Below are 24,180 nucleotides of genomic sequence, written 5' to 3'. Positions count from 1 at the left end.
CAAATCTATAGTGTATGTTATTCCAATGTTCAGAGCCTATTAGGAATATAGGAACTACACTATAATACTGTTGGTCAACCATGCATGCTGGCACATGAGGGCACTCCAATGGTGTCTTCGCAGGCAGTGGTATCACCACAATGGAGATCTCTGGGACAAGGTCAGAATCTCCAAGGACACTGCAGCAGAGCTGTCTTGGTGGAGTGTGCTGGGCAACCTGTCTCAAGGAAAACAAATGGTTGGTGGTATGCTATATAGGGATCTTGGCACTACAAGAGTGAAGTCCCAAAATCTCTCAGTAACTCTATTGCCTCAATGGTGCTGCAGGGTAGAGTGAACCACCCGCCTCCCCAAATCTTGTGGCCTGAGATACAACTACATGTAATAACAACCTTTCTCAAGGAAAGCCTTTTCAACCTCCTCCACCGGTGGCTAAAGTAATCACAGAAGCCTCCACCCTAGGGTTTGGTGCTCAACGGGGGGATCTGGAGATAAAGGGTCTTTGTTCTCCGGAGGAAAGTAATGGTACACATCAACCTTCTGGTATAGCAGGTGATACGTTTGGCTCTCAAGGACTTCCTTCCCTCCCTTTATGGTCAGTAGATTCAAGTCCTGATGGACAACACTACCGCAATATGGTACATAAACAAACAGGGAGGGGAAGGTCGTTTCGTCTCTGCAGAGAGGCTTTGAGACTCCGGTCCTGGGCTCAGGGCCATCAGACTTGTGTGTTTGCAAATCATCTGGCCGGGTTGCTGAATGTGCGTGGGGACAGTCTCAGTCGGCAATGATTGGCCGATCACGAGTGGCGGTTTCATCCTGAGGCGTTCCAGCATAACTTTCGGATGTGGGCGTTTCCTCGTGTGGACCTTTTTCCCACTCAGAAGAATGCACACTGCTTGTCGTTTTGCAGTCTTCAGTATCTGATGCAGGGAGCGTGTTTCAATTGGATTGGAGCTCGCAACTCCTTTACGCGTTTCCTTTCATATCCTTGAATCCTCATGTTCTGAGGAAGATTCATCAAGACCGGGCCCAAGTAATATTGATCGCTCCGGATTGGCCAAGAATGGTGTGGTACACAGATCTTCTTCACCTCTCTTCAGACCCTCCACTCCATCTCCCTCTCAGGGCAGACCTCCTCTTGCAGTCGGGGGGCAGGTTCTACACCCCCACCTCCAGAGCTTGCACCTTCATGCCTGGAGATTGAACAGGGCAACCTGAGTTCTTTCTCTCCCCCACTGGATGTGGTGGATGTTATTTTGTAATCCAGGAGACAGTCCACCAAATCTATTTATTCCTCTAGGTGGTCCAAGTTTGTTAAATGGTGTGGGGGGAGGTCCATAGGTTCTTTGAAGGCTCATTTAGCTGATGTACTTTGCTTTTCACTTTCCTTGGCTCAGCAAGGTTGTGCTGTGGCTACGGTAAATGGTTATTTGTCGGCTTTATCGGCTTTCCTCTGTTTGCCGGACCAGCGATCTTTATTTATGTCCCCCATTGTTATGAGGTTCATTAAGGGCCTCTCCGAAAGGTTTCTTCACACTTTCCTCATAATGCCTCAGTGGGATTTGAATTTAGTACTTACTTTCCTGGGGGGTTCTCCTTTGGAGCCTCTTCATAGTTGCCTGTTGAGGTTTCTTACTTTCAAAACGGTTTTTCTGATCGCTATTACCCCAACCAGAAGGGTAAGTGAGCTTCATGCTCTTAGTTCTAAACCTCAGTTTTTAACCATTCATGCAGAAACGATGGTTCTCAGGACCAGGAGGCTTTCCTGCCTAAGGTGGTCACTCCTTTCCATCTATGAAAGTCTATTACCTTACCTGCTTTCTATCCTCCCCCTTACCCTTCCGAGGAGGAGGAGAGACGTCATGTCTGGGCCCTAGGAGGGCTGTCAAATTCTACCTGGAAAGAACCAGGAACCTAAGATTGGATGACCAGCTATTTGTGGGCTATATTGAAGGATGAAGGGCAAATCTGTCCACAAGCGAACACTCTCCAGATTGACCATCTTGTACATCAAGATCTGCTACACCTTGGCTAAGAAGGAGCCGCCTGAAGGTCTTAGAGCTCTTTCCACCAGAGCTAAGTCTTTTTCTTCTGCTTTGGCTAGAGGTGTTCCTGTTGTAGACATCTGCAAGGCGGCAACTTGGGCCTGGCTCCACACCTTTGCAAAGCTTTGCTGCTTGGATTCAGAGGGGTGGAGGTACACCCCATTTGCACGCTCTGTGCTGCAAGTTTTTTGGGTATAGGTGGGTGGACACCCTCCTCCGGGAGAGGAACAGCTTGGGGATTCAATGCAAAAGGCGAGGAATCCACAGGCAGCTGTATCCATCAGAAGAACAAGTTACTTATCTTCTGTATCACTTTTTCTGGTGAATACAATATCTGCCTGTGGATTCCTCACTGACCCACCCTCCTCTCTGTTGTCCACATGCTTATACCGAAAAACTTCTGACATTGTTATTTTTCATATGTCATTTATATAATATACAATTTGTTTCTAGGAAATGCTTTACTTTTTGGCTTTTCCCTTTTATGAATATATATACTATATGTATTTTTGTAGTATTTTGTATACTGTGTATACTTGTATTATGTTGTCGGCCACCCGTTTGCCTCAAGGGCATGGAAAAAATGGGTGGAACTGACGTCAGCACGTCGACGAGGTCTTCTTATGGCTCCGGTGACGTTATACAGAGTCGCGAGCAGAGCCGTGCTTTTGTGATGTCCTCGTCTACGTGAGAGAGCTAAGAAAAGAATATCCGTGGAATGCTGACACTGGAGTAATTCAAAATGTGAGGAATCCACAGGCCGATACTGTATCCACCAGAAAAAGCATTACCGAAGGTAAGTAACTTGCTCATGTAAGGCATTCCAGTATTATACCATAGTTGGAGTTCTCATTTCTGTTGCTAAAAACGCAGCAAGATGATGAGTATGAAAAGACAACACGCTGGCTTCACGTACAGACATATTGGTATGCTCCTTGTTCCTTGTTCTGAGATGGAATATAAGGTGTCCTTTGGTTTGATTCTTTGTCCAGTGCTCCTAAAATACTCATTTGATACTGAGCAAAGAAGAAATAAAAAAAATTAAGTTAGTTTAACACAGGAAGCCAGTTGCCTTAAGGTCTTTCGAGTAGTAGCTTGTGATGGTAAAGATATATGTACAGGAGCAAGGGATGGTGGTACTGTATGTATTTAAAAATACCTATATAGAGGAAACACAATGCAACACGCAATAATTTGTAATCAACAGAACACTGTGAGAAAGTCATCCTTTTGGTAAAGTCATTCTATTTTGGCCCTGTTCACCCCCATTTTTTGACTGATACTGGTGGTAACAGGTTCTGCTAACAATGTCCAGAGACAGTGTTCTGATGAAAAAGGTATAAGGTAATTAGGTATAATTACAATTGGCAATAACAGACACTCTAGGTCCCTAGTATATAATAGGGCAGAGGGTTTCAAACTACCTATACGTCCCTAGTATAACATAAGGATGGGAAGTTTAGTGGTCCAGTAGATTTAATTCATTGGAATGGGCACTGCTGTGTGCCAACTGTAATTTTTAAAGGCAGCCCTGCTTTGCAGATTGTCTTTAAAAGTAAATTACATGGAATTTTTACTCTGATGGTAAAGGTACTACCAACGTGGTAATCTACCTTATTTTTACATATAAGTCACCTCTAAGGGCTCCTCTAGGTGCCCCAGGGGTGGGGTGCCATGTGACTATAAGCAGGGACATTATAAAAGATGTTTTATAAGCCCTGCCGAGGGAAATGCTGCCACTTTTGTTTCCCCCCATTGTAGACTATTCCCTACATAGGATAACATTGGAATATCTTATTTAATTATAACATTGCTAGGAAGGAACTAGGAATGCAATTCAAAGACGTAAAAGATGTGCAGTGATAAATCCATGAACTCGCCACTGATCAATTTAACTGGTACAGAAAATAAGTTATAGAACGTTACTTTCTGTGAGCCAAAATCCAGCCTTCAAGCAGCCTTTCCTGATTGTTAAGCCTTAATAGGCTTAGTAGCCAGGCTACTTTGATGAGGTGGTAAGTGGCTGCTCTGAGCAGAGGCTATCTGATGGGGAGAGCTCTGCAAAGAACCAGCAAGGTCGGGGGCTGGGTAAATCACACTGGGCTTCAAAGAGGGCAGGACAGTAAGGAATGCCAGCAAGGCCTACCACTTCGTCATGTAACCTTAGCCAGATGTCGGGCCCAGGAATGGAATGTGCAAGAGGTGGAGGATAGTGCTAATTGAAATGAGCCACACTAGTAGGTTGGCTTAGCCAGCTCTTACTCCGAAGAAGAGAAAATCTCTTTCTCAAATTTTAAAGTGCAGTGCTATGTAGGACAAGAAAATTCCACATTTTGGAGGAAGCTGTCATGCTTTTGGGGGGTAGCCAGCACCTCATTGGGCAGTAGTGCCCCCTGCTTATCACCCCAGATCTTTGAATATATATGTGAGGGCTGCATAGCAACTTACATTTGTTGCCTAAAACACAAGTAGAAGGATTGCCATGCTGAAACTATTGTCTGCGCCACACAGGACTGCTCTCGGAAGGACTTCTCCTGTTGCATACTTGGAACCACAGCCCTGAGGACTTTGCCTTGCTTCATAAAGGATTAAGGTGTGGACCTGCGGAAAGTAACAGGTTAACAGAGCTTCCCTGCACCACCTTCCTCAAGAAATGCCCAGCCTGGAGTGCGTCCAGTGAATTTTTAAGGATTTAGCCAGGTGCACTGTGGGAATTGTAGTACAAATCTCAGATGCTTGCACTTCTAGACCCTTGGACTTGTGTTTTGGACACTGTGAAACCCCAAGATGAACTTTAGGAAGAATTTCCAGAAGTTTGGACGAACTTTAGGAAAAATCTCCATAAGTGGACCGGCACGATGTCAAGAGTCAAGCAGACTACCAATAACCGCGACCCGGATTTCAGGTTTGTCCCGCTGAAAGCTCCAGGGCTCCATACTTGCAGGATTTGAGCGAGGCTTTGTGTAAATGTAATCCGACGATGTTGCATCGAAATCGGCCTCCTGAAGGGGATCACACAACGTAGAGAGAAAATCTTGCAGAAAATGTTCTAAGTCCAAAGGTATCATTTAGACCTGGACTTCTCACTGAGTGTATCCGACCAGCGCTCCATCGTGGTTGGCCAAAAACGTTGACTTTGTCCCTGTCAAGCATGGGTGGCGCTATATGGTTTTAAGCACTATAAAGTAGTTCATAATTAAAAATTAATTTCTCCGTTTCCCTTCATTGGATTTCTGTAATTTTAAAGATAAAAATGTTTCCTTTTTTTATAAACTGCTGTGGAATTTTTATTGTGTGTTGTGTCTTACTTATTTAATGCATTGGTGTATTTAAATGCTTTACATACCTGTCTCCTGAGTTAAGCCTCAATAACCACAAAACCCCGTCTTATGGGCGTAAATAATGTCAGTATGCCTTGCACCAGATCAGTCTCATGTCAGTGATCACTGTTGCACTCCCCTATCTACTATCGTTTTCTTCAGGGGTATTACTGCAATACGTCCAATACCTTAACATTTTTTTTTTAAAAGGAGTGGTATATTGGCCAACATCTCTTGGCAGTTACACAGAACACCACAGGATGTCTGAAAACTCAATCTACACAGTGTATCCACCAAATAAAATTGGAATTGTACAAAAGAAATTTCTGCAAAAAATGTATCTACCAACAAAAAAAATTGTGTGGCGAAATGAATGACACCTCACGGGAACACCACCCTCGGGGCAACTGGCAGGTACTCACCAGACTGGGCCCCTTTTCTCATCACTGGTCGTCATTCAGTTTGAAAAATAAAAACAAGAATGTGTCCAAACAAAAAACCAAAGAAGTGAAACGTGCTCAAAAGCAGAACATATAGCTCTGCCAGTGACAGAACAATGTGATTAAAATCGACAGGCACACATATTCGCAAACTTTTTTTCCTGATTATCAGGCGTGGTCTGTTGAATTAAAAAGGCTGGTAGCTAACATCGCATGCCATTACCTATCGCCAACATGTTTCTCTGCCTCAAAAGTTTCGGCAAATTCATCAGGTTTTATAGGGACATGTGGATTTTGGTTCAGTAACAACAAATATCTCCATGTTACTACCCCAAACCTCAGAATAGTTTATAATGATTGCATTCGATATGTGCAGAACATCTTTTTGCTGGATTTATATAGAATGCAATAATTATTGGCCTTCTTGTAATGAGTCTCAATGAATAGGTCCCTGAAGGATAGATGTGACTGTAGTTACCGTTGAAAACTTGGAGACAGCCCAGTGCAACCCATTAACCACTGCTGAGTTACTGTCATAGGTTGGTGTTCCCACCGCATGGAAATCAGAACAATGCTGGACTTCGAGAAGACAAGAAAAAGTTGACAACTCCAATCTTCCTTACCCTTATACCCAAGGTCTGGTTGTTGATTCTCCATAATCAGGCAAACTTGCCCCCCTAGATCCACAGGCAGACAAATGAGAAGAAGAAGAGTAACTGTGGAGAAGAAGGAATAGTAGGGGCTGGACTTGAGCTAGCTGACTGAAGCGACTTGCAAAGCCTGTTGTCCACTGCTGTTTTTGGTCTAGTATCCTGTAAGCTCTTCCGTTTAGAATTGACCAGTAGAAAGATAGTCAACATTTTATAAAACTGGGTTGGACTTAGAAAATGTAAAGTTCTGGATGATGTAGACAAGCTGCTGAGGTTACCTGAAAGAGGTGCGACTTGGCCAGAGAAGATTTTCTGGGTCATCCCACTGAAAATCTTTTGCAGCTATGTTTAGTACTCCAACAGGACAGGTATAACGCCATGTGGTGTGCTTCCTGGCCATAGCTTCTAGCCTTTCTACATTAGGAGATTTTGAGCTGCAAAAATGTGACAAGGTCTGAATGCAGAGCACCTGAGCTTGAAAAGGTGGCAACATTATCATAGGAATGAAAGAACCGTGGTGGCTACTGTTATCAAGTTTGTCCCTCTTGGAGCCTTAGGCACCAAAACTCAAGGTTTCCGCAGAACCATAAATTCAACATACAGCATTCTGCTTTGCCCTGCTGGATGATTTTAACTTCTTTCTGAAAAATTAAATCATACAGAAAATGTCATGACTGGGAGAACAACTAGGCCTTGTCTCAACCTGCGCTCTATCATTTTTGGCGCAGGAGTGCTGTGGATCCAGTCCCTCACATCGCAGAAATTCACATTAATGTTTACTCTCCACAGTTTTTCTATCAGCTCTTTGTACTTTTTCCTCACAAATTCATACCTCCTGACCCCATTTGCTGATTTGATCATTTTTGGGTCACTATAATCATTAAATGGTTTCCGGTTTGTTTAAACATTACTTAATAAGAACATGGTGTTTACAATTTTAAATATCAATAAAATGTTTGGTTATGATATTACTGTTTTTGTTCAGTGAAACATGTTTTAATTAGTTCATCTTTATTTTTGTTTTAGATGGAAAGCGAGCCAAATCCTTAGTCTGTGTTCCTCTAGATGTGAAGGATTCCCTCAAATTCTTTAGAGAAAGTTTGAATAAATCAAAGTACACAAGCAGAGCACTCAAACACAGCAGAAAGTTGCTCTCGCTTTTTCTTTCTCAAATTCAAGGTAACATTTCAGTATCAGTATTTTATAATTCATAATTATTCTACTGGAAAGTGTTAGGGCTGTATTTCTAAATACTTTGTTGATTAAATGTAGTGTGTGTGTGTGGGGGGCAGGATGGTGGTATCATTTTTGAAATGGTAGGCATAATAATTTTTTTTATAGCTTTGATAAGATTCCAAAAGACTTTGACTGCTATTCTTTTCCTCTGCTTTTTTACTACTGCGTTCAACTATTCAGTTACTGATTGTTGTGTTTCATTAATGGTCCACTGTAGTTTTCCTTATGTTAGCCTAACTGTGCATGTTGTAGGTGTCATTTTCGCGTGCTTTTGTGGCACATTGTACTTTCACACAGAACTTGCATATGTTATTGTGTTCTGTTTTATTCCTGGGATTTAGTCTGAACACCACTGACAAGGTCAAACAACAATGTCACCTTGTTATTCTTTCTTGCCAGGCACTAGCACCTAGACGTAACACAAAAATGCAGCTGTTTATTTGCACTTCTTGTCATATAGGTGAGCACATGAGCTAATAAAACACATGTGGAATGAGAGTTCTGAGACAAGAGCACTGCGTCTGCTGAGATGTAGAACGTCTATTTGTGTATGCTAGGGTAACAGGTATGCCAGTAATCCCAGAGATCTTTCTTGTATAGGAATTTAGCTTCAGTAGCGGGGTATGGTTTAGGTTACTCTGTCCTATAAACGACAGGGCTTTTCATGGTATATGGGTCATTAACCATGCTAACAGTATTTTTAGTATGCATTTGTATTCTAATTGTGGCATGTATACTACATTTCAGAGCATGATAGTTTAAATAAATATTCCGAACTTCCTTTGTGTATCCTGGTTATCTTATTGTGGACAAGTGTGAGTGAAAGAGCGAAAGTGTGTGTCCTGTTACCGCGACCCCTGTGAGGGTCAAGAGTGTTGTGTTCTGGGGATGCCAATTCACTTGCCTCTCTGGGAAGGTTAGGAGGGCGAGTGAGGCACTATAGCTAGTCGGACTTGGACTCGTAGATACTGAGGTGGTATGGTGACTTCTTCCCTACATATAATGTTATATGGTTCCAAGTATAGTTATGTTGTAGAGCAGAATCCCTGCAACTTGGTCTGCATTTGAAAATATGTATTGTTTAGCACTGTCCTTAAAGTAAACCACTTGCCAAACCAAAGATATCCACCTTTCATTACAGAATATAGATGCATTCCATTGCTCCACCTGATGCAGTAAAGCCAAACCTCAACAAGAAAAATCTTGTGAGTAGTTGAAATGCTTTCGCCCCAGTGAAATAGATAAGCTTAAATCTGCCTTAGATGCAAAATTGTTAAACTTTGTTATAGATTCCATACCACATCCTCCAGCTAAAGATTACTCTGATGTCTTCTCTTCTTTCTTGCTGCAAATCATCAACCTCCTTGAGTCATTGTCAACTCCCAGATTCCCGCGAGATCGGGCACATCACTTCTCTATAAAAAGTTGAACATTGAAAGATGTGTAGAATGGCAGCTGGAAGAATACATTAAACTAATCATACCCAAGGTGATCTGCGGGTCACAACACTCAACCATCCATTCTGAAAACACCAAGCAGCGCTTTGCGCTTTAATCTTTGATTAAGGAAAATCCTGACTCCTAGTTCTACTTGTTCTATTAGTAGCAGTTTATACCATTGCTTGTGATACCCTGCTCAACATCCTAAAAATGACAGAATGGGCATTGATTGAACAGTGCTAAGTTAGTTCAGTTCATATGTGTTTGACAAAATGCAATTAATCAAAACAGGAAATTATTTCTCTACCTCTATCAATATCACTTGTGGATTATTGCAGTGCTTCATCCTTGCTCCTGAGCTCTTCAGCCTTTACCAGGAATCACTAGGTAAATCACTATTAAAACCCGGTATCTACAATATTCTGACAATTACTACCTGCACATTAGAGTCGAATTCAGCAACAGCCTCAAGACCCTCACCTCCTTCCTCACGGTCCTTCAAAACTGATTGCGAAACATGAAGCTAAAGTTAAACACTAAATTTCTCCTTCTCTCTTCAAACAAAGGCCTGGACTCAATGACAGCTTCCTGTCGAGCAGTCAGCTAAACTGAAAGACAGGGACCTCACACCGAAAATGATCACCTCAGCTAAATAGTTTGTCTTATCTCAGTAAACTATTCCAATTGTATCAACCTGTCAAAGGGATGGTGAAGAAAGCTGGCTCTATCTAAAATTGTTCCGTACCTCCGCTTTTGTTCTGACATTACCCCCTACTTTGCCATTCAAGCCCAAGCCATCTGATGTATAGATCCGGGAAATGTGCTACTAATCATACTGACTAAATCTCGCCTAGGTCCTCTCAAAGTGGCTCTCCATTTGGCAGTATAAACAACAAGGGAACCCGTCTAGGTAGTTGAGGACCTCGGGTAGTTAATGGATTTTCAAAACGACAAAGGTCCTAAACTTATATCAATGAAATTCAAGGGGATACACATAGACTTAAGTAAGCACTATGTATTTTTTGTTCCAATGTCCAGCCGGGCAGAGGAATATTTATTTTGAGAATAAAACGAAACTTCAGGAATAAGTAGGGCACGAAACCAATCAAAAACTGGGCACAAGCCTGTACCAAGTGAGAAAGGGTAAAAGACAATACATGGGGAAAATAACAGGCAAAACAAAGTGGAGCAAAAGGTGGCTTACAATACAATGCAATCTTGTGTAAGCACAAGCCAACAGTAACCGCAATACATAATGTACAAATTAAAGATGCAGTACTGTTACATTTGGCAGCATGCCTTATCTCCAATGCAAAATGATTTCAGCACATTACACCAATACTTTCATTATTAGGTTGGCACCCCATGTTCCGTTACCCTGCATTTAAGATTGCATTTATCACACACAAGGTGATTCACAAGATCAAACCTGAAAGTCTATTTCAAAACATCAGCTGTCAGGAAAAAAATAAAACCTTAGGACACATAAGCAACACACACTAAGACTCTGAATGTTTTCTACCCTGAAACTATCACACTTTGGAAATGCACTATGGATCTGGAATGCTATGGCTACAGATATCCATGCCAATTTTCACTTTTAAAAGGGTCCTGAACAGCACTTCCTAAAGTAAATTTCTTAGCCTGCGCTCACCCATTGTATCAGATCTCCCCTAGTCTGCACTGCAAAGATATGAGTATCTTTCTGCTTATATCCTCTAATTTTTCCTTGTTCACTGTAATTTCTATGCCAATCTTTGTAACGTGCTATGCCACTCTGTGCCCAGAGTCTTGACCCACCATAACTAGACTCTGTTCAAAATGGAGCTTAAGGGGTTCTATGCGGATGGGTTTCTTTGAGGTCCCTTGGGAAAGGAGTGGCTGGTGTCAATGATTTGTGCAGTGGTGTCAGGGTGGTAGTATGGTGATGGTTGGTTGGTGGTGGAATGTGTTAATGTGGTTATGGGGTTGCTATGAACAGATGTAGTAATGTAGTAATGTGGTGGGGATGGTAATGGAGGCTGGCAGCTGATATTAATGAGCTAGATGTTGACAATATTCCGCTTCAGCCTTGAAACATGGAGCTGGAAACTGGTAGTGAATGGCAGTGCTGCGCTAGTGGTACAGTGCCATGGAGAGGAGTGTTGGGGTGTAGCAGCGGTTTACTGAGGTAAACTGGAGATGATGTTGCAGGGCCTGTGAATGATGAAGAAGCCATGTTGAGGCCTCAGCATTAATCAGAAAATGTCAGCGACCTAAACATTTCTTTGGTGCTGCGAACATGTACTGACCGCATGCAGGAGTATCAGGCAAATTGTACATCTCCTACTATGATCTAGAGCACAGGGGTCTATTGAAGATAAGAGTAATTTGTTTGACATTTTTACTGAAAGTGTGTCATGATCCTTACTGGGACCTGTTCTTCAATAACTTACAGAGAGGGATGCTCTGTGCTGGACAAGTCAATTTGAGTGGAGAGGTTTAGCATATATAAGGAAGTAGCTAAAACCGGGAAGGAAATGGACAGAAGCTAAAAACAAGCAGGATGGAGAGAACTGGGGTCTGAATACTGGCCAGAAACTGGTTAACACCAAAAGGAGATACAACTAGAAAGATAAAACTAGAAAGATAAAACTAGAAAGATAAACTAGAAAGATAAGGCACACACAGTACAATAAACAGCTGAAAGGCAAAGCACAAAGCTGAAGACTATAAAACGATGATAAATATTTGTATGCTCCGTGGAAAAGATCTGTGTGTAACGTAAAAGAGACCGTAAAAAGGCAATGGGACAAGGACACCTCTCAGATTCTTGGGAAACACTGAGCAGCACTTATGGAAGAAAAGCACTAAGTGATTCACTGTGCTTGAGGTACGAAGTCTGAACATGTGCTGGCACCCTCTGATGATGTTAATTAAGATCAGAATACAAACACAAGAGTGGAAAAAGGAAATGGAAAAGGAGGAACTAAATTCAGAAACACTCATCTGGAAAGGGAAGGTTTGATTGAATGGGGAAAGCATGACAGAATACAAAACGAGCAGCCACAGCAATGTAACAAATTAACTGGGAAAACAAGACAGGCACAAGAAGCTAAGAGCACCAAACATCAGCAGCAAGTAAGTGAGTAATATTGTACTGTTCCAGTTATTTGAAAGCAAACACAATATGTGAAATATGAAAAACGTACAGTAAATAATAAATATCGACCACCCTCCCAAGGTTTACGGAGTTTTATGAAAAACCTTAATACATTACCATAAAAACATTTTTTTAAAGAAAGGAAAAAAAGATCTTGTATCGTTTTACGATTTAACTCTTCTGAGATTTACCTTCCAATCTTTCGATTGCTAGGGGGATAAATGTTGACAGCTGCCACTCTATATTCGGTATGGAGCCCTGAAAGCAGAAACGAACAGCCTCGCATATAGTTCTTATCCCTTCTGTGTTAAATGAGTTGTTCAGCAGCTTCTTTCTAATATCTGTTAGTTCAGGACATAAACAAATTATATGTTCTAATGTTTCCGCCTCTGTATTTCAAAGGCAGAACATGCTATTAGTACGCTATGTTTTGATCCACCATCAAACTGGAGGAATGGCAAATAAAAAAGTCTAAAGCTTAAAAAAGGAGGACATGGCCTTAGAATTCAAGTTGACATCTAGATATGGTTGCCTTTGAAATTAGTAAGACTTCATACTATGCGTAGTAATTTTGTATTGAGATGCCACTCGACATCAGGAACATATCTGATATGTGACAAGGCCTGGTCGCCCCCTCCTGCTCCTGCTGACGCCGCTTGCAGCCTTCTCCTGCCTGCCTGACTGCCTGCCGCTTCCCGAGCGACCCAGCACCGCTGAGCCGCCCCCCTGCCCAAGACTTTCCCGCCGCTGCATCCCTGCGGCCCCGCCCCCGCCAGCCCATTCGTCGCCCCGCTCCCGCCACCCAGCTGACCCGCCCTCCCGGCTCCTTACTTATGATGCCCACGCTCACGCGCAGCGTTCACGCGCAGCGGGCGCGCCGATTGTGCGCCGATTGTGTGCCAAAGGCAAGCCCGTCTGCGCCCGTCCGCGCCTGGACCGCGCCCAGCGCTAGGACCCCTGGCCCCCGAGAACGCCAGCCCACACAACGGACCTAAGACCCCACCTTCCTCGACGCACTCAACGCCGGCCAGAACCCCGCCTGCTAACGAGCCACCCCGAGACGCACCCACGGACCCTTCACCTGCCAAGACTGCAAATTCACCTGCCTCCGGACCTGCACCGCTCCCGCCAAGCCAGACACCAGCAGCAACCACCTGAAGTGCATCCTGCTCAACACCCGCTCCGTCCACAGGCACGCCGTCGAACTCTGAAACCTGCTCGACAAAACATCACCAGACATCGCCTTCCTCACAGAAACCTGGATGAACGCCTCCTCAGCGCCCGACATCGCCATAGCCATCCCGGACGGATACAAGATCACCCAGATGGAGCGCGTCAACCAGACGGGAGGCGGCATCGCCATCGTACACAAGAACACCATCCGCATCTCGACCAACTCCGACGAAACCTTCACCGCCGCCGAACACCTCCACTTCCAGATACACACCGACCCCAAGACCACCCTCAGAGGCACCCTCATCTACAGACCCCCGGGACCACGCACACAATTCAGCGAAGACATCGCAGACTTTATCAGCCCGCACGCCCTTCCCTCCGCTGACTACATCCTCCTAGGGGACCTCAACTTCCACCTGGAGAACAACAATGATAGAAACACCACTACCCTGCTGGACAACCTCGCCAACCTCGGACTCAAGCAACTGGTAAACACCCCCACCCACTACGCCGGCCACACGCTGGACCCCGTCTTCTCATCCAGCAAGCACATCTCCTTCAGCCACTCCACCGGACTCCACTGGACTGACCACAGCTGCGTCCACTTCAGCTTCAGAAGAACCATGACCCACCACCGCCCGCAACAGGTACCTCGCCGGAGCTAGAGCAAGATCACCGCCGAGCAGCTCACCGCCTCCCTCAGCCAGAACCCTCCCACCAGCACAACGGAACCCCAACGAAGCAGCCAGCAACCTCACCAAGTGGTTGACCGCCTGCGCCGATGACCTCGCACCACTAAAGAACCCTCCCAGCAGACCTGGCAGCAAGAAAAACCCCTGGTTCACCGACGAACTCAAGGACTCCAAGAAGAACTGCCGCACCCTCGAAAGCCTGGCGGCTCGACCAGACCACAGACAACAGGACCTCCCTCAAGCACGCCACCCGCAAACACCATCAGCTGATCCGTGCTACCAAGAAGACAGCACTCAAAGAACGACTGCACAACAACGCCCACGACAGCAAGGAACTCTTCAGCATCGTCAAAGAGTTCTCCAACCCCAGCGCCGGAAACAACGACATCGCTCCCTCGCAAGACCTCTGCAACTCACTCGCCTCGTTCTTCCACCGCAAGATCGCCGACATACACAACAGCTTCAACGCACAGACCACGCACCCTACCACCGAACCAACGCCCGCCACCACCACCCTCTGCAACTGGACCCCGATCAGCACCGAAGACACCACCCGCACGATGAACACCATCCACTCCGGATCCCCCACCGACCCCTGCCCCACCACGTCTTCAACAAGGCCGACGCCATCATTGCACCCCATCTACGGGACATCATCAACACCTCCTTCCACACTGCCAGCTTCCCGGAGAGCTGGAAGCACGCCGAGCTCAGCGCCCTCCTGAAGAAACTAACGGCGGACCCCACCGACCTCAAGAACTACCGTCCCATCTCGCTTCTTCCTTTTCCTGCCAAAGTCATCGAGAAGACCGTCAACAGACAGGTCGCCGCCTTCCTCGAGACGAACAGATCCCTCGACCCCTCGCAGTCCAGGTTTCGGGCCAACCACAGCACCGAGACCGCCCTGATCGCAGCCACCGACGACATCAGATCCCTGATCGACAACGGGGAAACAGCGGCCCTCATCCTCCTGGACCTCTCTGCTGCGTTTGACACTGTCTGCCACCGCACCCTAGTGCAGCGCCTCAGCAACATCGGAATTCAAGAGAAGGCACTGGAGTGGATCATCTCGTTCCTCGCCGGAAGAACACAGAGAGTCCGCCTCACCCCGTTCAGATCCGAGGCCACCGAAGTCATATGCGGCGTACCACAATTATCATCACTCAGCCCAACCCTCTTCAACGTCTACATGAGCCCCCACGCAGCCATCGCACGCCAACACAACCTCAACATCATCTCCTACGCCGACGACACCCAACTGATCCTCTCCCTCACCAACGACCCCGCCACCGCCAGGGCCAGCCTACACGAAGGGATGAAAGACGTCGCCGAGTGGATGAAGAACAGCCGCCTGAAACTGAACTCAGACAAGACGGAAGTCCTCATCCTGGGATCATCCCCCTCCGCCTGGGACAATTCCTGGTGGCCCCCTGCCCTGGGCACCACTCCCAAACCAACGGACCACGCACGAAAACCTGGGCTTCATCCTGGACTCCTCCCTCTCGATGACCAGACAAGTCAACGCCGTCTCCTCATCATGCTTCAACACCTTGCGCATGCTCGGCAAGATCTTCAGATGGATCCCCACCGTAACCAGGAAGACCGTTACCCAGGCACTCGTCACCAGCCGACTGGACTACGGGAACACCCTCTACGCCGGAACCACAGCCAAACTTCAAAAAAGACTCCAACGCATCCAGAACGCCTCCGCACGACTCATCCTGGACATCCCCCGACACAGCCACATCACCGGACACCTGAGAGACCTGCACTGGCTCCCCGTCAGCAAGAGAATCACGTTCAGACTCCTCACCCATGCACACAAGGCTCTCCACGACCTGGGCCCCAAGTACCTCAACGACCGCCTGACCTTCTACACGCCCACCCGCCAGCTACGATCGTCCAGCCACGCCCTCGCCACTGTACCACGCATCCGCAGAGCCACCACCGGAGGAAGATCCTTCTCCTACCTGGCAGCCAAGACTTGGAACTCCCTCCCCATCCACCTTCGGCTGACCCAAGACCACCTCTCCTTCAGGAAGCAGCTCAAGACCTGGCTGTTCGAGCAGTAACGTACCCCTCTCCCCCAGCGCCTTGAGACCCTACCGGGTGAGTAGCGCGCTATACAAATGCCGTGATTGATTGATTGATTGATTGATAGTGTTATCGGACGCCCACTATCTGTCTTTAAAATAATAAATACAGTTTAGATTTGTTCGGGCCATGATCGACAACATGCCGCGTTCCAGCCTGATTAAGCATTGCCCAGTGACTTTCTGAAGACTGAACATCTTCCTTATCGTGCCCATAAATGTGGTTTCTGTTCTCCTGATGATTTCTGGCGGCCAGCATACATTTCCGTAAGCGCATACTGGAGCCAGTTTGGCCTAAGCTTCAGTCTCTGTCTCAGCAGATCCAATGGTATTTCCACGGTATTTTGCCGCTAAGCTTTTTTATAGCTCTTGATCCAAACATCAAGTTTCTGTTGCAAGTATTCCTTACGGGCCTTCCAGTTTAGCTTGTCGATTTTCATCCTCAGATATGAGTAGGTGGACATCTGCTCGATCTTATCCGGTCCTAACAACCAGGTGTAACAGGGGGGTTTGCAACCCAATGCCATAACTTTTGTTTTGCTTGTGATGATCTGTGGTTCATTAGCCAAATTGTATTCAAGTAAGCTGGCCAGCTGATTTTGGAGGTCCATCTGGCAGGTTGAAAACATAACAATATTGTTGGCAATGGCATAAGCCAGATATTCTACTTTAGTGCTTCTCAGTAAGGGGAACCAGTCGTGAATTCCTGCAGTGCCTCCGCGAGATCAGAGATATATAAATTAAATAGCAGCGAGGCTAAAATGCTGTCTTGTTTTAGCCCATTATGAGTATGGATTTTTGTGGACATTTCTCTCACCCGCTTGTTGCTGTGTAGATCCATTATAAGTTTTAGCAGACCTGTCTCAATTCCCCATGCCTCCAACTTAGACTATAACCTGGCTCTGTTTACTCTATCTAAGGCCATTGAGAAGTCAATAAAACATGTAAATAGATTTTTACCTTTAACTCTTGATGCTCTCTGGACAAGGATGACCAGCGCTGTGATGTTACCAATACCAGAGCAATCTTTTCGGAAGACGGCTTGATGGAATATTAACTTCCTGACTGCAGTGGCCCATTTTCGAAGGAAAGTTAATAAAAGCTTAGCAAAGATTTTGGTCTATTTCTAGTAGTTGTTCAAATGCATCCTCTATGGCCCATAAATGTACTTTTTTCTTGCTCAGTGTTCATCACTACAGGATCTGGCAGAATGCAAACATCACTACATAAGCTCCTTCTAGATATGCTAACACTGCAGCCAAAGGGAGACATTTTGCTCCCATGTTTGCTAGTGCAAGACACACTTGTACCAAGGAAATTGTTCAATAACACTTTCAATTATTTGCACTTGATTCATTGAGGCAGTGTGATTGATTCACTTTAAGCTTTTCTTGTAAGTATAACATTTTAACCTGCAGTTAAACAAAACACTGTATGATAGGATCACTGAAACATGCAGAGAGAGATGATGGATAGTATACAAACTATACAAACAGCTAAACTTAAGAACAGTTCTGTTAAAACATGCGAATAAAAGGTGTCAACTATTTAAATGTAATGGGTATTGTGGTCGAGGACAGATTCCACAACTGTTAGCTAGCTTCCCCACCTTTCCTAAAGCCATCTTGTTAGCTTTAGCACTACTGTGTGAAGAAAGGTAGAAATCCCTCAGAGTTTTATTAGCTTTAAAGGAATCTTGTGCAAACATTCATTTGGTAATTTGGGTGATACCGGTGCGCACCTTCTTTCCCATTCATTAGTCTTAAAACAATTTCTTTAAACAATAAATTCCATATTGATAAAGGGAGCAAAATTGTTTAAGAGGGGGCGTGGCCGGGTAAGATGGCTGAACGGACGTAGACCGTCTCGGCTCCCAGTCCACGCACTATTCCGGATCGGATTCTGGCGGCTTCCTGAGGCTAAAACGACCGCAAACAGATCCTACCTAGGATGTGAGACATCGGCTCAGTCCGTCCTACTACCCCGGAAGTGCGTGTACCGGCTTCATTCTGCCTCGCTCTCTCCTGTGGGGAAATTCGGCGAGATCTAAGATGGCAGCCTGAGCCCTGCCGCGACAGGAGGCGCCCCGGTCCTTCTACTAGAGGTATGGGCACCAGACGTCCTATAAATGCAGCAGCGATTTGCCCCCATAGCGGAATGCCTTGAGACACTTCCAGAGGCTTGTTCTTGGGTGCTGAGGGGATAGGGGTACTTTCGATCGCAGTTTCCTGACCCTGACATGGCGGCCGTACTCCCCCAAAATCCGGCGAGCACTGACGCTTGAATCCCTGGTCTCGCAGACTCCTACATCTGCCATACCAGAGGAGGGCTGTGCACAGGGAGGGAGTGGGAGTCGTGGCTCCCTCTTTGCGAACACCGCTGGACTGACGACAGCCTGCAACTACCCGGGGGCCTGTGGATAGCGCTCCACACCATTGAGCACCTACCCACCTGCACGGACACCCAGTCTGCACAGTAAGGGAGACGCCTATACACTTCCATCCCACGATGGTTAATTCTGCATCTGCTACCCACAGTAGCGGCTAGATACCTCGTACTGGAGATCACCTACTCTCCCTAGAGGCCTCTCCTTCCTTTCTCCCCTTAAATGAGCTGGGTGCAGATCATGGCCATCATCATATCCAGGGTAATTATTTGTGACAGGGCACCCTCACTCCTAAACTGCGATGTCGACATCATCGGGCCACTGAGCAGCAGACCTAGCTGGTGACCTGAGGTGGGACCACCACTGCCTTGACAGAGCCGCTTCTTAGTGCTACGTGGACCTCTCTCAATCCACCGTTCATGATCCGATTGAGGCTGGCCCTAGAGTGCCTCCATCACCCATGACAGAGCTGCAGGGATTTGTGTGGCCTCAGCCATACGCCGCCGAAGAAGGGGACGAGCAAGATGTCAAGTAAGCTATCAGACTTCTTCATGTCTCCAGACAAACGCCCAACGTTGCGAGGGGACACGGAAAGTTCTGCCATGGCCCTCACGAAGGCAGACCTATTGAATATATTTAAGGACTTTAAAACTGAATTGCGCAACAAACTCAGTCAAGACATTAAATCCTCAATGGACAAACTGCGGACAGACCTAACGGACCGTCTGACCTCCCTCCAGCACGATTTGGACTCTGTGGGCACTAGAGTGCTTGGCCATGGAGGCGCAACATCAAGAGCAAAAACAACTCTCTACCAAACTACGTGAGGCTGTCCGTGCTCTCAAGTAGCAGTTGCAACAGACGCAGATTAAGGCAGAGGACCTCGAAAACAGAGCACAGAGGGAGAACATATGTGTCAGGGACTTGGAGGAAGGCGCCGAAGGGTGCGGACCTAGAGGCTTTCATAGTGGGACTCTTCGTGAAGATCCTGAGCCCCCAGACCCTCAAGTTAAAATTGGACAGAGTCCACTGGATGGGAAGCGTACAGAACGGCCAGAAGAAGAGACCACGCGACATCTTGGTGAAATTCCACACATACAAAGCCTGGAGACAGTGCTCCAGGCGGCCAGGGCGAAAGATTCCATCTCCTTTCAGGGTCACTCTTACACCATCTACCAGGATGTAGCGCCATCTACACTAGCGCGGAGACAACTGTTCAGACCTGTCACCACTAAACTGCGAAATGACACAATCGGGTACTGGTAGACCTACCCGTTTGGACTCAGTTTTGAATGCCAGAACAAGCGATGCCACATTACTGACTTAAAGGAAGGTTTGGATCTTCTGGCCTTCCCTCCGAGGAGGATGGCCCCACCCAAGGCTAAAATGAGGATCCCTCCCAGGGCTCAACGTCAGCTTCCACCTGGTCGGTGGGATCGCGCAGGGGCCGCCGATGAACCCTAACAGACTGCACCATGGGAGTTGAGTGATCTATTACCTAAACCAGGACTGGTCGTCACAGTCCTCTGAATAATAATCATTGAGGCAGACGTCTCTTGATATATCCAATGGCAGCAGCTACAGACCTGCTCTACCTGCAAACTCCCGCCTTTGGACTCCTCTCCTGGCCCTGTTTCTGAGGCTCCAGCCCTTTGTGCAAGATGTGGAGACGTTACGGACTAAGATGGCTCCATACGTAAGAACAGTGCTGTCTCCTTTTTTTCTACAATAAGGCGGGTTTGGAGCCTAGTATCATAACTACTTTTCATTCTATTTTGTTATCTGAGACCTGCTATGTGTTCTATTCTCCATTGCAGATAACTTACCTTTGTTGTCCTTCTAGACGTGGGTCTGTCTTATGGCCTGCTTTCCAGCCGCACAAAGATGTTTTTCATATGAGAAATTTTCCGGGATGGGCGTGGACGGGTTCCTCGGACCTGTTGTCCCCCCTGGTCCTTGAGGGGGCATTTTAGCCCCACAAAGGGGACCTAGTAGTAGTTTTTGCATTGTATATTTGTTCATGTTTGTTTTCATTTTTTGGGGGCTAAGGGGAGGGAGTGGGAGGGACGTGGTGGCGGATTTTTAACAATTGACTGTGTGGGGCTCTCTGATCTTTGCAAACTCACAGTTGATGCGACATTGCGCTGTACAACACCTTGGGGGCAGGCGAAGACCTGTGACATGGTGGGGCTGCTGGGGTTCTTAGAGAAGCATAATTTTTCCCTTTAGTATAATGCCGATCACTATTGGAACTTGGAACGTTAAGCGTCTTAACTCCCTCCAAAAACGCCTAAGACACAAACACTATCCACTAATTTATAGATCATCAGCTCACACGAAACACAGAGCAGTGGCGATCATGTTCCGTTCGTCCATACAATTCCAACCAATAGGAGTTCATAGTGATAAAGAGGGCCGCTGGGTTATGGTCAAGGGGCGTCTGAGAGGGAAAAAATGCACTTTTGTAGCAGTGTATACCCCCAATACTGAACAGACGGTTTTCTTAAACACACTTATGGGGAAATTAACAGACTTTGTGGAGGGACCAATTATCCTCATGGGTGACTTTAATCTGACCTGGCAGAAAGATCTGGATAGCACACACTCACACCGCTCGGACATGGGCTCCTTCTCCATGGACACAAAGCAGCGCATGCATGACATGGGCCTTCTAGACGCTTGGCGCACTCTCTATTCACAGACCCGGGACTATACTTTCTATTCTCATGTCCAGCGTACATACTCTCGGGTTCAATACATTTTTATTAGTCAATCCCTTCAGGGTGCCCTACAAGAAGCTAAGATATTCCCCCTTTCATATCAGATCATAGCCTACTTTCTATATGTCTCTCTTGGTGTGGGAATGCCTCGACTACTCCCAGGTGGTACTTCCCGACGTCGCTTGCACGGGACAAGAAATCCTGTACCAGATTAAGAGAAACCATTATTGCTATCAATAAACCGGAGGACATGTCGGAGTCTCCCACCTTGGACACATTTAAGGCAGTCTTCAGGGGGAAATGTATTGCCCTTAATTCGGCGTTGAACGCGCAACGCATTAGAGAGAGGGAGTACCTGGAGACAGAGCTATCTTCTCTTGAACATACTCACAAATTGAATCCCACGCAGCAAACCCTGCGCAACTTAACAACGCTTCGGGGTAAACTCCGGGCTATTTATAATAATAGGGCGGAGTTCACGCTTCTCAAGCTGCGGCATTTATCATACACCCAGTGCAACAAAATTGGCAAACACCTTGCCAGACAGCTAAAAGGTAAACGAGAGAGTGAGTACATAGGTGGCATTCAGGGGCCTTCTGGGGAACTTACACATAAGGACGAGGACAAAGCTGAGTTCTTTGGTTCCTTTTACGGAAACCTCTAGTCGGGGGAGGCCCTAGATTCGGATGCCCAACGGGATTATCTCCAGACATTGCCCCTACCCCAAGTGTCTGCTGAATGGAACGAATTACTCACCGCCCCTATTACCTTAGATGAGGTTAATTTTGCTATTTAGGCCTTAAAGCCCCGCAAAGCCCCTGGCCTGGACGGATATACCGCCCTCTTCTTTAATACCTTGGCTGCGCCGCCGATTTTGCGGAAGTGCGGCACTTCCGCAAAACGGGCGGGCCGTGTCGGCCATTGGCCGACGGCAGCACCAGCAAGGTAGCGTTGCCGTCGGCCAATGGCCGACGGCAGCATGGAAGGGGTTAAGACATTTGCCCCTGACATCAGCCGCACCTTGTTGCACTCTTTAACAAGATAGCAGAAGAGGGAAAGACCTCTGGCAGGATGTATGACGTTACAACGCCTACCTTTACAACGCCTACCTTTACATCGTAAGTTTTACAATGCATACCATTACAACGCATAATGCTTTTGGGCGCTGGATAGTGAATAGTTTAATTTACTATTCCAACTCGAGTCCCCGTGGATAGTAGGGAAGGTTATTGGATAGTAAATTAACCTATTCCCTATCCTAGAGCGCCCCCCAGAGCAATGCGTTGTAATAGTTTGCGTTGTAAATGTTGCGTTGTAATGATAGTTCGTTGTAAAAGTTTCGTTGTAAAGGTTGTAAACCCCTCTGGCACCATGTCCAAGTCCATGATTTTTATGATACCCAAACCAGGGAAGGACCCTCATCATTGCGCCTCCTATAGGCCTATTGCTTTGTTAAATCTTGACGCGAAACTGTACTCCTCCATTATAGCTAAACGGCTGAATGACCTCATGCCTGACCTCATACACCCTGACCAGTCGGGATTTATTAAAGGTCGTCAAACACACGAAAACACCCGTCGAATTATACACCTGATCGAGAAGGCCAACAGACATAAAATCCCTGCGGTATTACTAGGCTTGGATGCTGAGAAAGCCTTCGACAGGGTTGACTGGACATTCCTATTCCACACCCTCGTCTAAATTTCTTACTATGATTCGAGCCAATTAGCTCCACCCGCTCTAAAGTGGTGGTCAATGGGGTCCAATTATCTTGCTTTATCCACTCTAGAGGTACTAGACAGGGGTGCCCACTATCACCCCTACTCTTTGCTCTTAGTATTGAGCCATTAGCACTAGCGGTAAGGGCTAATCCTGGAATCCAGGGGATAATATTCACGGGGGAGACACATAAAATTTCCCTCTTCGCGGGCGATGTCCTCTTGTCCCTCTCCGACCTGCCACGTCCCTCCCAACCTTGCAGTCGAAACTTGAACGTTTTGAAGCTGTGGCAGGCTTTAATATAAATTTAGGCAAATCGTACGTTCTCAACCTCACTCTCCAGCAAGCGGAAGTCCATAGGCTCTAGTCTCTTACACCTCTGCCGTGGGCCACTTCCTCTATTCAATATTTGGGTTTCCAGCTCACACCAAGAATAGAGGGGCTTTATGCCTCTAATTTCCCCCCCATCCTTACTCGAATCCAAATGGAACTCACGAAGTGGAAACCTCTCTTCCTGTCATGGTTAGGCCGGATACATGCTGTGAAAATGACACTTCTTCCTAAGCTTCTTTATCTTTTTCAGGCCTTGCCCATAGAGCTGGAGTGGGATTTCTTTCGACGAGTGAAGGCTATGATCTTACACTTTATTTGGCTGGCAGGGCGCGCTCGCTTCTCCTTCTCCGTATTGCTTCGCTCTTGCAAGGAAGGGGGAGTTGGTCTCCCAGACATTCACTTATATTACAAGGCGGCACAGTTGAGAGTCTTGGTTGAATGGTCAAAGCAGGAATCTGGTAAGCACTGGTTACATATGAGCCGCAATGTGACGGGAAGGTCTATATGGGACCTGGTTTGGCGCCTCAAGAAGGACAGGCCTAAGAATACATACATTAGCACTCCCACATGCACCACCTTAAGGGTATGAGATTCAGTCGCACAGGCGACGACAGGTGGACTTTGTTCCCTTCACCATTTACCCCACTCCACTTTAACTCGGCATTCCTCCCGGCCCTTCATGAGGGGCCCTTTGACGCCTGGAGGAAGGGAGGATGCCTTGCTTTGACACATCTATTTCATAATTTTGACCCACTCACTTTTGATAACTGCATGCGGGACTATGAA

The 24,180-nt window shown here is 46.4% G+C and overlaps 1 protein-coding gene across 5 annotated transcripts in view; it reads left to right on the top strand.

Moving 5' to 3' along the window:
* CFAP54 (cilia and flagella associated protein 54) overlaps positions 1-24,180 on the top strand; it is a 2,603,731-nt gene that overhangs the window by 1,535,247 nt on the left and 1,044,304 nt on the right. For all 5 annotated transcript variants that reach the window (XR_013608312.1, XR_013608313.1, XM_078677994.1 and 2 more), the window contains exon 41: positions 7,485-7,637. Coding sequence is in view for 3 of the 5 variants with exons in the window: in XM_078677994.1 (XP_078534120.1) it covers positions 7,485-7,637 (153 nt within the window). In the remaining 2 variants the exon portion in view is untranslated. The remainder of the gene's footprint in view (positions 1-7,484; positions 7,638-24,180) is intronic.

This window comes from Lissotriton helveticus, chromosome 1_1 (genome assembly GCF_964261635.1).
Source record: "Lissotriton helveticus chromosome 1_1, aLisHel1.1, whole genome shotgun sequence".
Taxonomy (NCBI): Eukaryota; Metazoa; Chordata; class Amphibia; order Caudata; family Salamandridae; genus Lissotriton; species Lissotriton helveticus.
The sequence above is the reverse complement of the archived record's forward strand: the minus strand, read 5'-3'. Positions and strand labels throughout refer to the sequence as shown.